This window comes from Budorcas taxicolor, chromosome 6 (genome assembly GCF_023091745.1).
Source record: "Budorcas taxicolor isolate Tak-1 chromosome 6, Takin1.1, whole genome shotgun sequence".
NCBI classification, from domain to species: domain Eukaryota; kingdom Metazoa; phylum Chordata; class Mammalia; order Artiodactyla; family Bovidae; genus Budorcas; species Budorcas taxicolor.
In genome coordinates, this window is record NC_068915.1 from 15,833,664 (window position 1) to 15,847,390 (window position 13,727).

Below are 13,727 nucleotides of genomic sequence, written 5' to 3' on the forward strand. Positions count from 1 at the left end.
TGTACGCAATCCTGGTATAAATTACTGTAGTAGGAAAGTGAAAGTGTTAGTCGCTCAGTTGTGCCTGACTTTTTGTGAGCCCATGGACTGTAGCCCGCCAGGCTCCTCTGTCTGGAATTCTCCAGGAAAGAATACTGGAGTAGGCAGCCATTCCCTTCCTCTAGGGGATCTTTTCAACCCAGGGATCGAACTCCGGTCTCCTGAATTGCAGGCAGATTCTTGACTGTCTGAGCCACCCAGGGAAGCCCATATTAGGAAAGAATAGTATAATCTTACATATACTCATCTAGCCATTTACAGGTAACGTTTGCAAACATAATGCAAGCCCTGCATTTGGACCTAAAGTTCATTTCTGAATCAATTTTCACAGATTTCTCAGTGTTTGACTAGCTAAGCATGTGTAAGTAAATCACTTTGTGCCAGAGTTTCAAAGCAGAAGAACATTTACAACAATGGCCATCAAAATAAAATAGAAACCTATCTAGCCTGGATGGGAGGCGAGTTTGGGGGAGAATGGATACATGTATGTGCATGGCTGAGTTTCTCTGCTGCTGTGCACCTGAAACTACCACAACATTGTCAACTGGCTGTATTCCAACATAAAATCAAAAGTTAAAAAAAGAACCCTATCCAGCAAAAACCGATTTAATAAATTAAAACGTATGATCTAAGCCTTTGAGGGGAAAAGTTGTTTTTCTTGGAATTGGGGAGTTTATAAATTTGACTTGAACTCACATTCATGCTTCTAAAGCTAATTATAAATTCTTCTCCTTAATATCAACTATATACATTATGGAATTCTAATATAAACTCAATGTATTAGAGCATATACTCTATGTTTCATTTTTTTCTATTCATATATCCACTGCCTTTTAGCTAATATCAGATAATTTACTCACACCTGAGGATAACATAAATCCTTCTGCAGATTTTGAGTCAATACAATCTGAGAGAATCTTTTTTATTCACTATTTTCCAGATATGTGTATTTGGATTTTGCTCTTACCAGAACATTGTTTTCCATCTCCAGCAAATCCTTTCAAACACTGACATGTGACATCCGCTCCCTCTGAAACACACTCAGCCCGTGTACTGCATCCCATGGCATCAGTCTTTATTATCTGCAAACAGCAAGAACCCTATCAGATTATTTTCAAATCTCAGAGGAAAAAAATGGACTTTAATGCTTTGCATTCTACAGAACATTCTAGAACTTCTTTTGTCAAGTTCTGGGACAGGTTAGCCTCCAAACAGAAACACCATGTTGATCTGTAATCTGTATCTATATCAAAGGGTCCACAAGCCATATGTTTCTGTTTACATGCTCTCAACAAATCTTTAGTCTTAAAGAATTATGTGGTATTCAAAACCCTGCTGTGAACTTATTTATGATTTTTTAAAGAATTTGAAAATTTGAACTATAACATTTCTAGGAGTAAATGGACTCAAATTTTTTAAATTGTATTGCTTTGAGAATTCCCAACCATCATGAAAGGCTCAACATTTCCTTATCTCCCAAAGATAATATGTAGCAAATAAGTCTATGTACCAACATGGCAAAGAGATTTCATCATAAAAATATTTACTGTCAATTTACTAAAAGTATGTTTCATATATAATAGAATATGTATGTCAAAAATGTATATTTTACGATCAAGATTTATGCCGTGACTTGCAAACCTCTAGGCACTTTTACAGAGTCATGAACCATACAAACTAAATGCTGTAAACGGATCATTTCGTTTCATACTCCATTGAAATGCAAATGCCTCAGGGAACAGAGTTGCCTGTTGAGCCATAAACATGAGCAAGTTTTTTTTTCTTCCTGTAGCTACTTATGTATGAAATCATTCTCCAAATGCCTCCTCTCTGTTGGAGTTAGGGGTATCTGACATACCACAACAGGATATAAACTATCTTCTGTCTTTTCACTGGTAAACGTGCTCATCTGAGTATAGAAGAGGTCAAGAAACTCTCCAAAGTTGCCCATAAGTTAAAGAAAGTTAAATGATCTAAGTAGGATTCAAGTCCCATGCGAATGCAGACATCGGGAAATTGCATTTGACTTGCTTAGCTATTTGAGCGAAAAGATTTCTTTTGTGGGAATACATGCCTTTCATGCTTGCTTGGTCACCTCCTATCACTCGTGACTCTTTGAGGTGGATAAGTTCAGCCTAAATCAATTATCCATTGGATTCGGCATTTATTTGGAAGACTAGCTCCCAAATCACAGGCTGTTCAGAGCGTATGGTAGACAGCACCCAATTACCCAAGACATTTTAAGTCACTAGCAGAATTAGAATACGATTCAGGAATTATTTGGTAAATTGCAATCCCCCAGGCAATGAAAAGCAATTGACATGCGTTTGCAGCTAGGGGTTAGGCCATAGCCAAAGTTCTTTTTGCCACCCTCTGGCTCCGGAAGGAACGAAAGCCTGTGCTCCACGTGCCTCCTCTCTAAAATACAGTGACAGTTTCCATCCAGTCTACCTCACATGGTTGTTTTAAGAACTTGAACAAAAAGTGATAACATTTTGAGAATTTTGAAATATACATGTCTAGATAAGGGTGATAAAGGAGAAAAGCATTGTGATGGCCTGTATCAGAATTAGCCTTATCACACTAGAAAACTAACAAAATTAATTCATTCCAAAATGCCTACTATGTGTCAGATCCTCATGAGGGCCAAAAATACAGTGGTGGAGGATATAGATGAGAGTTCTGCTTTTTTACATGATTAATTACTGAAGTATATGTGTAATGAGCACAATCAAAAACAATACTGGGTTCCAAGAGGGCTGAAACAGCTCTCGTATTGCCTGGTCAGGAGACTAGGAAAGTCTTTCTGAGAAAGAGCATATTATGTTGAGATATGAAGGATTCACAGGACTTGGTGGGGAGGGGGTTAGAAAGAGCACTGTAAGTCAAGAAAACAACACCTGCATGTTATAGGCAAGGCCTATGTAATGGAAGAAGGCCATCAAAAGGGGGGATTAGAAGGGCACAAACTAAGGCTGATGAGGTGGACACAAGTTAGTTTCTCCAGGGCTCAACAGGCTACATTAAGAATTTTACATTTTAGTCATGAATTCATAAGAAATTGTGATTGTAATAAATTTGACAGTGAAACTTTTTATGATTGAATCGCTTTGCCATGTGGCAAACAGATCTACTTGCCACATATTATTATGTGACTTTGGGGAATAAAAACATATTGACCTAAAATCTAATATAAAGTTTTCAGACTCTTTTTGTTATAGCTACTTGCTTGAAATGAAAATTTCACTACAAAACATAAGTAAGACCTCTTAACCTCACACAGGTAGAACTGAAACTTCACAGGCCAAGACAAAATAGAATCCAGGGAAGGAAAGATGAGGCAACTCACCAGGACAATTTCGGTTATTCTGCAGGAGGCAGAGTACAGTCTCTAGATAGGAAGCCAGACATAGCCTGTTATATGTGTATTCCACACCTCTGGCCATTTTGTCACTCGCTCATTCCACCCAAGGGGCCTAATTTACCATCTGTCATTCACCTTGGTTTTTGAGTCCCCCAAACATTAGGCTTTCAAAATATCTTCCATCAGCTTAGAGGAAGGTCCTCTATACTGCTAATATTTATTATCTCTACTGTTTTATTCTATCATATTGTTTGTCTCTGTATCAGACTGTGACTTTGGAGGCTGTGGCTGCATTTAGCTCAGCATGCTATCACCAGCACATAGCACAGCATATGGCAAATAAATAGTCACCAAATGAATAATATTCCTAACATAATTATGTTTCCAGTACTTCTTTTCTTGACATGAATTACTGATAACTACTCAGTCATAATTTTCAAAATCTTTGGTCAAGTCATTAACTTAATAATACAGCTTAGTTTCAGGTTTCAAATCTATAAAATGAGATATTGTGATAAGGGTCAAATTAGAGAATACATTTAAAGGATCTGGTAAACTCTAAAGCTCTGTAAAAATTATTACTAAAAAATTCACCTCTTTGTATTATATCAAAACTCACACTGATAAATTCCTATAAAGAGGGGTAAGAGGTTCCAAGGCCTTGTTAACTATAGATTGCCAACCACAAAAGTTGTGGTTGAGTGTATATGAGGTCCTAATATGGAGTTCTCCAATTGATGTTTAAGCTACATACTGTGTTAAAATTAAGATACACTCAGAAATACAAATAAATAAAATGTTTTAAAGCAGAGTTGCACTGACTGAATGGCAGAGACCTATCATGAAGAAGAGGTGGGGTCTGTAGGAGCTTTAGGGCTGAGCTAAGCCCTGTTTGAAAACCACGACCTTCATGAGTCGGAGAAGGCAATGGCGCCCCACTCCAGTACTCTTGCCTGGAAAATCCCATGGACGGAGGAGCCTGGTGGGCTGCAGTCCATGGGTCGCTAAGAGTCGCACACGACTGAGCAACTTCACTTTCACTTTTCACTTTCATGCATTGGAGAAGGAAATGGCAACCCACTCCAGTGTTCTTGCCTGGAGAATCCCAGGGATGGGGGAGCCTAGTGGGCTGCCATCTATGGGGTCACACAGTCGGATGTGACTGAAGTGACTTAGCAGCAGCAGCAGTGGCTTCATGAGTGAACAGAGTATAAAAGAATTAGGTTCCCTAAAGTTGTTACATATTGAATTGTTGTATACATATTTAATACATTAGCATCTTGGTGATAAGTGTATAATATAGAAGAATAAAATCTAACATTTGTTGTTTGCGGACTTCCTGGAGCAGCTGAAGCAATCAACCTATATTTGTTTATCAATTACCATCTGCTTTTCACTATGATGAAAGTAATGCTAAATGGGTCAAATACCAAAAATACTAGGCATGGATGAGGATCCACTCGAATCAGTTCAGTTCAGTCGCTCAGTCTTGTCCGACTCTTTGTGACCACATGAACTATCGCACGCCCGGCCTCCCTGTCTGTTCTAGCCTATTTTTCACTTTTGGTCCAAGTTAGATTTCTTTTAAAAAAAAGAAGTCCAACAACTCTCATCAAGTAAAGTTCATGTCCAGTCTAATGGAGAGCCATCTAATATGACAAACCATTGGGAAGAGAAGGACCAAAGTTCGATTCCAAAGTCTGGCATCACTCACTTTGTACGGATTTAGTCAACATTGAGTTAGACAGATCATTCAGAAATTCGAATCAGTAGGAGGAAACTGTTGGAACCAAAGCTGTAGCAAAGATATCCTGACTCATACCTGACACCATGATCTCGGCCACTAGCAGGTGCCCTCATGTTATAGTCAAGCTCTCTGCTACCGGCTAAGACGTCCAGTGGTGCAACTTCACTACTCAGATTGGCTTCACTACCTATGGAAGGCCAACGGATACACTTAGTTTACCATTTGTGATTTAAGAAATGTTTGAGTTAATTTATATTTATGGCTGCTTGTTGGTGATGAGTTCATACTCATACTTAGAGTAGGAAGATTCAGAGAAACTCACAGGATCTAGCTTAGAAAATCTTCCCCGCCACACCACACCCTCTCAGCTTCCCTCTATGCACTTGATATTGAGGGTGGGGAGAGCCAGGAAGAAAGACAGGACTCTTTTAGGTACTGGCATAAATGGTAAAAGTAGAATACCAAAATCCTTTTGCACAGAATCAGCTCATAATCACAGTCTGCCATTATGGAGGACAAACTGACCTCTCCAACCTGCCTTCATAATACACTTTCTCCTTCAGGCTGCTTTAGACATTTATTTTAGCCTGACTTTGCCAGTATTTAGAAATGTGGAAGAGCATAAATAAACCATAACTTAACATAGGCATGGGACCTAAGCAACTCCCCAGAACACAGGAGAAATGGATCCCCTAAAACACTGCGTATCCTCTAAGTGTGGTCCATGGATCCCTGGGGTCTCATTGCATGCCACCTAGTAGGTCAAAACTATTTTCATAAAAGGCAGATAACTCTGTTATTATTTTCACTGTGTTGACCAATAGGGCAAAAGCAATGATGGGTGAAAGTGTGGTGCCTGAGCATGAACCAAGTCATGGCATCTCTACTGTGGCCATGCTCTTCACTGCCACATACACACACATGCATGCACACACACACTCTAGTTTCACCTTTAAAAAACCATGACGGAGCAATAAAATTCTTAATTTTTAAAACTCTTGACTGTGGACTACTTGCTGTTTAATATCCTGTGTAAAGCAATGGGAAGCACACGTGAAAGACTGCACAGAATGATCTCATGATGTCTGTCTGGAAGGAAGGCACTCGTGAAATGAACTCTTAGATGTTTGAGCTAAAACTAGCCTCTTTTTTTCCCACTGAACATGATTTTTACCTGAAAGAATGTTTGATAAACTATGTCAGTAACACTTGAGGATTTGGCCTTTTTTCAAAAATGAATGAAGCTATTCTGTCTCTTCAGGGGAAATTAGCTCACAGTGCTTGTTGCCAATAATAAGATTGGAGTTTTCAAGTGAAAAGTACCTTTCTACAAAATTTTCCACAAAAAGTTTCTGACAAAATCCAGACACTCAAAGACTTTTCTGATGAGTTTGATAATAACTCATGAACATTATTGTAGGTATATTAGTATGACACTCAGAAGATCTGCATAACTCAATCAATCAATATTTTTAAATGACCAAAACATAACAAAATCATGCATAGAAAAAGATTCATGCAAAATATAAAACAAGAATACTGGGTTTTAATATAGCAGAGGAGAAGAAGTTCATTGATATGACTTCAGATTCAACACTGCAACAGGCTCTAAGGAACTACCATCTGTCTAGTTCTGAAATAATATCAAAAGAAAATACACAAAAAGGGCATCTGAGAAGGCTTTTGAGCAATCTTTCCTTTCCCAGCTCCATGTCTGTCTGAGGCCAGATTTTCCTCATAGGCTCCAAACAAAATAACACAGCAACAGCTTTAACAGAGAGGCAGATGGGAGAATCTGGCTGCCCTCTATTAAGCCCGACATTAAAAATATAAATGTAAAACAATGCCATGCTTCTCAGTACATATTTTTGTTTTGAAAAATAGAGACTTCCTTTTCATAAAACATGTTCACATATAATAGATTACTGTAACTTTAATAGATATTAGATTTTTAGTTTTAATTTCTAATGTCATAAATCTTAACAGACAAAACTCACACAAAAAAAAATCCTTCAGTTTTTCAATCATTTTAAAAACATAAAAAGGTCCTGAAATCAAAAAGACTGAGAATTGTTATCCTAAGGCACCAATTAATAGATCTGAAAATCCAAAATATCCAGTTCTGGTCCATGGATAAATTAATCCGTTTGCTGTCAATCTGCCACCTAACTTACATCACACCTATGAATTTTATAAACATATAAAATAAAATTGAGGTTCTCTCTTATTAGATGTCTGTCAAGAGATGAATCCAAATACACCTTACTTGTTTGGATGCACATTCAAGGGAAGTAAATTAGCACCTCTGGTTACACGTCATATCAGATCTATTCTTCCTCAAAGTCATGTTTAAAATGTGGGCCACAAACCTTGCCAGTCTGGATTCCCTGGACTTGTTTGGTATCCTCAACTTATCTATTATAAAACACTTTTCTTTTCATATTGAGAAAGTCATGTGGCTGGGGAGTTGTATATGACTGCCTTTAAAAGAGAGGCCATAAAACTTCTGGACAAAATGTCTTTGAACATTCCCTGAGTTGGTAAAATACTGGTGTTTATTTCTAAGAATAACCTGTGTATACCTGCTCAGTCATGTCCACTTCTTTGTGACCCCATGGACTGTAGCCCACCAGGCTCCTCTGTCCTTCAGATTTCCCAGGCAAGAATATTGAGGTGGGGGATCTTGCAGACCCAGAGAGCAAACCTGGGTCTCTTAGTGTTACTGACATAGTTTATCAAACATTCTTTCAGGTAAAAATCATGTTCAGTGGGAAAAAAAGAGGCTAGTTTTAGCTCAAACATCTAAGAGTTCATTTCACGAGTGCCTTCCTTCCAGACAGACATCATGAGATCATTCTGTGCAGTCTTTCACGTGTGCTTCCCATTGCTTTACACAGGATATTAAACAGCAAGTAGTCCACAGTCAAGAGTTTTAAAAATTAAGAATTTTATTGCTCCGTCATGGTTTTTTAAAGGTGAAACTAGAGTGTGTGTGTGCATGCATGTGTGTGTATGTGGCAGTGAAGAGCATGGCCACAGTAGAGATGCATTGGAAGACTTTGAATGTTATCTTTGTTCATTAATTTTACAGCTGAAAGTGAAAGTTAAAATCACTCAGGTGTGTTCAACTCTTTGCGACCCCATGAACTATAGTCCACCAGGCTCCTCTGTCCATGGGATTCTCCAGGCAAGAAGACTGGAGTAGGTTGCCATGCCCTCCTCCCGGGGAATCTTCCAGACCCAGGGACTGAATCTGGGTCTCCTACCATCAGGGAAGGGAGGCCAGTTGAATTTAATTTGTAATGAGGAGCTGAAACTCATCAGAGAGAGAGAGAGAGAGAGAGAGAGAAAGACAGTTGGCATCCCTAAAAGTAAGGGAGCTTTTTATAACACAAAATATTAAAAATCAGCACAAGCACAGGAATCAATATAGAATGATATTCCTGAGCCAAAGTAAGACAATTCAGCTGCACAGTTTGTCATATTATCTGCCAATATCCGATGGCCATCGAGAGCCAGACACATTTTTCCATCTGGAGCTTTCACAAAACCTTCACGACACAAACACTGAGCAGTTCCAAATCTCTCTTTGCAAATATGTTCACAGCCTCCATTTCGATGTAAGCAGGGATCTGCTCCTAGCAGGGAGAAGACACGCATTCGCAGATGGGCTTGGAGATGAAAAGGTTGCCACTGATGCATACAGCATCAGCTTGCGGGAGAGACACTGTATCTAAGTGGAGTTTATATCAAGAGCTATTTCAGGAGAGTTCCTGTGAAGAGCCACTGGTTCTCAGATAAGCTCAGAAAGTTATCACCTTATGAGTATTTATTGAATTTAGCCAGTACTTTTGTTTGAGAAGCTATTTGGGAAGATAGGAATCAGATTTCCTGACTCATCATCCAGTCAAACTGACAAAGGGTGATTCAGAAAGAAGAGTTACAATGGAAAACCAAGCGGCTTTTCCATTTTGCTCTACTTACTCCTGGCTGAAGCTTACTCACTGGCATTCTCAGGAGGTGGGGTAAAGCCCAATGTAGGTAGAAGCTTCCGCTGCAGGCTTCTAAACTGCTCCCCCAGCCCATCCCTGCTCCTGGACTTAATGCCTTTAACCCAAGTCTTTGAAAAGGAGCAAGTAAGTAAACACTAATTAGGAGAAGAAAAGATGAGCGTGGAGGGATAAAGCCCAAATTCATTACTAGACTGTCTTAATTTAAACAAAATTCAAGTCTCAGGAAATCTGAACATCTACCCAAATTAGTGAGAATTGCAACACCGCCCTCCCTTCCCTGCCATCAAACAATTTAAATAGTTGCACATGCCAGTCAAAGAAAGACCAGTGTACCTGGTTTTGCCAATGGATGAACTACAACCAGAGATGAGGGCTTCAGCATGCTGCCTTGGAGACATACACTATTTTTTGCCAGTCCTCTTGTTCGTCCTTATTATCGATGGCATACTCCAATCAGAGAACCACACAGGATCCTCAAACATAGCCACAGAAAATGGGTGACCTGGAAGCAGTCAAATCCATTACAAACATCTTGTTTTCATCATAAATATTTTTCAAAGGACAAAGAATACCCAATTCCTACACTAAATCAATTCTTTAATAAGCTGCTAAGCAAATAGGAAGAGGAGTACACTAAGGCTGTATATTATCACCCTGTTTATTTAACTTATATGCAGAGTACATCATGAGAAACTCTGGACTGGAAGAAACACAAGCTGGAATCAAGATTGCCAGGAGAAATATCAATAACCTCAGATATGCAGATGACACCACCCTTATGGCAGAAAGTGAAGAGGAACTCAAAAGCCTCTTGATGAAAGTGCAAGCTGCTGCTGCTGCTGCTGCTAAGTCACTTCAGTCGTGTCCGACTCTTGCGACCCTATAGACGGCAGCCCACCAGGCTCCCCCGTCCCTGAGATTCTCTAGGCAAGAACACTGGAGTGGGTTGCCATTTCCTTCTCCAGTGCATGAAAGTGAAAAGTCAAAGTGAAGTCGCTCAGTTGTGTCTGACTCTTTGCGACCCCATGGACTGCAGCCCACCAGGCTCCTCCGTCCATGGGATTTTCCAGGCAAGAGTACTGGAGAGGGGTGCCATTGCCTTCTCCGGAAAGTGCAAGAGGAGAGTGAAAAAGTTGGCTTAAAGCTCAACATTCAGAAAACGAAGATCATGGCATCTGGTCCCATCACTTCATGGGAAATAGATGGGGAAACAGTGGAAACAGTGTCAGACTTTAGTTTTGGGGGCTCCAAAATCACTGCAGATGGTGATTGCAGCCATGAAATTAAAAGATGCTTACTCCTTGGAAGGAAAGTTATGAGCAACCTAGATAGCATATTCAAAAGCAGAGACATTACTTTGCCAACAAAGATCCGTCTAGTCAAGGCTATGGTTTTTCCTGTGGTCATGTATGGATGTGAGAGTTGGACTGTGAAGAAAGCTGAGCACTGAAGAATTGATGCTTTTGAACTGTGGTGTTGGAGAAGACTCTTGAGAGTCCCTTGGGCTGCAAGGAGATCCAACCAGTCCATTCTGAAGGAGATCAGTCCTGGGTGTTCTTTGGAAGGAATGATGCTAAAGCTGAAACTCCAATACTCTGGCCACCTGATGCAAAGAGTTGACTCATTGGAAAAGACTCTGATGCTGGGAGGGATTGGGGGCAGGAGGAGAAGGGGACGACAGAGGATGAGATGGCTGGATGGCATCACTGACTAGATGGATGTGAGTCGGAGTGAACTGCAGGAGTTGGTGATGGACAGGGAGGCCTGGCGTGCTGCGATTCATGGGGTCACAAAGAATCGGACACGACTAAGCGACTGAACTGAACTGAAACAATGTAATGAGCCACCCACATCAAGGAGAACCCATGGGATGAGGAAACCTGTTAGAAGGGGAGCCTGATGGTACGAAGTCCTAGCAAAGCCTGTTGTCATTCAGCATTCAGAGAGTGAGAGAATGTGGGTGATTGACATAATACCACCAAGAAGGAGGAGACCCGGGCAGGAATGTTTCCGTGTTCAGTGATTCTATCACTATTTATAGACTAAACAAGTTGACTGTGTAAGTTATTTTCCTCCTCTTTGTCTTAGGTTCCTTGTCTTTTTTTTTTCCAGAATTTTTTTTTTTTTTAACTGACTTACATAATGACCAGTAGTGATTTAGAATTGGCACTCCTTTTAATAAAAAACAGGTTGCTCTTAGGACTATATATCTGCCTACCCTGCAAAAATACATTCTTCTTAAGCTAAGTTAGTACCAGTTTGAAGCCAACTTTCCCTTTGCAATATTGTGAGGAGTATTTTGACTCTTAACTGGAGCTGAAATGGGAAGATATGGTTTACCAAAAGTAATATAAACTAATAAGGCATTTTTATTTTCTTTTTTTAAAAAAATTTTTAGCTTCCTTGTCTTTTGAATGGCAGTAATAAGTAGTAGACTAAATTCACAGGTTTTTGTAAAATTTTTTAAAAATCTAAGGTAACTGAATAACAGTCTCCTCAAACTCCCATCTCCAACACATTTCCAGGCATTAAACCCCTACCTCCTTTCCTACTCTAGGACCTTGTTCTGTCAATTACCCCTTTCAGTTATTCATTCCCGTCATCTCTCCAGCTTCTTTCCTTTAGCTGATTAATATCTCCAGGTCTCTCCATGTTAATTCCCTCATCCCCTTGACCTCTCTTCTTTTCGTCTCTCTCTTACCCTTTGCCGCCAAGTTCTTTGGAAGTCATTTATTATCCGCTGCTTCCATATTCACCGTTCTAATCAACCCCCAAGTGGGCTCTTCCCATCTTACCTCAACTAAACCCACCTCTCCATGCCACTGAAACTGCTCTGATAAAATATGCCAGTGTTAAGTAAGCTGGGAGATGTTTTAATATACTATCTCAAGTGGTTAGAGGCTATGGCTAAGAAGCCCTAAGTTCGGAAGCTTTTTAATCACTGCATGTACAGTCACATTTCCCAGGCCAGTCGTTTTCACAAATGAGCAATGGATTTGGTGGACTAGCATGAATGTCTCCCTCTAGTGGCAGCAAACTCAAATGATTAGTCCTGGTGAAATGAGTCTGCGCCCATCATTATTGATGGGGGCCCTTAAGATTCATTTCGGTATCGTCTTTGTTCCAAATAAAGCCATTAATGCAGGAAGGGAACTTTTTACATAACTTTTGTTTTGTTTTGCTTACTGAGATTAAAAAAAATACCTAACACAAAAGTTACCCTCTAAGCCTAAGACTTAACCCACAGTTTCTGTAGTGTAAAATACATTCACTTTGCCGTACAACCAATTTCCAGAATTTTTTTATCTTGCAAAACTGAAAATCTATACTCATTAAACAACTTCTCAGTCCCTGCCCAGCCAGTCCTTTGGAAACCCTATATTACTTTCTGTTTCTGTAAGTGTGATTATTCTATTCAATAAATACCTAAAGTTAAAAACATTTGTCTTTGTAACTGCCTTATTTCATTTAGCCAAACTTCCTCGAGGAAATGGCACTCCAGTATTCTTGCCTGGAGAATCCTATGGGCAGAGGAGCCTGGCAGGCTACAGTCCACGGGGTTGCAAGAGTCGGACACGACTTAGCAAATAAACAACCTCAAGGTTCACCTATGTGGTAGTATGTGTCAGAATTAGCTATAGTTTTTCATCACAAACCCCTAACTAGATATCATCTTTCTTATTTTTTGTCTACAGGAGAGCCACAATTGTGTGTTAAATTAAGAATGAATTCCTTCAATCTTGAAATGAAAAACCCTGAATTGGTCGTTGAGATGTTACCGTTTAAATACTGGCAGGTGGCACTATAATGATGAAAATGGTTATTTAGATATTTTCATACCAAATTATTTGTATTTGTGAACGTATTTAATAGAAAGTTGCATTGGTCATAGAGTAGAGCAATGCAAATTATTTATAAAATACCTACTATACTTTTTGGCTTAGAATATGGTGTCTTTACATTCTAGTAAGGAATTTTCAAATCCCTTTATATATCAAAGCTATACATTTACATTTATTTGGGAGATTCATTTTTTAACAATGTGTGTCTCCTTACTAGACTCAGTGACTTCACAGGAACCATACTGTGCCCTCCACTGTATCTCTGCTTCCTAGAAGATTCCATAAATATCTGTTGGGCACATGGATGATAAAGCCTATGATTACATACATGTGAAGTACGTCAATTTTTAAGAAGCTTGGAAGTGGGTAGAATTTTAAATTATATTTATCTTGATCTGTTTAATGTATAATACAAATCTAGAAATTCATCATCAAAGGGCAAAATTAATACCTTATACAAATTATTAGTTTTGTTAGCTCTTTCCTAGAAGAGAGAGACCATGTTTTCTCATCTTCTCAACCAACCAGTTTCTAAATTTCTGAAGCATCTTTAACATCTCCCTGGCCTTTATTCTGGCATCCAATCTGTTACTAAATCTTCTGGTTTTCATCCCCAGTGTTTTTTGTTTTTTTTTAATACTCTAATCCTCCATTCTACTTTTAAATGGTAATGTTCTAGTTCAGGCTTTTATTAACTGTTGACTGGACAACTGCTGTAACCT

At 39.2% G+C, this 13,727-nt stretch overlaps 1 protein-coding gene across 1 annotated transcript in view; it reads right to left on the minus strand.

Moving 5' to 3' along the window:
- The window catches only part of EGF (epidermal growth factor), a 125,800-nt gene that overhangs the window by 17,664 nt on the left and 94,409 nt on the right, over positions 1-13,727 (minus strand). Inside the window, 7 exon segments of the mRNA XM_052642306.1 lie at positions 1,007-1,121; positions 2,940-2,959; positions 5,226-5,257; positions 5,259-5,339; positions 8,641-8,788; positions 9,497-9,572; positions 9,574-9,665. Coding sequence (XP_052498266.1) covers positions 1,007-1,121; positions 2,940-2,959; positions 5,226-5,257; positions 5,259-5,339; positions 8,641-8,788; positions 9,497-9,572; positions 9,574-9,665 — 564 coding nt within the window.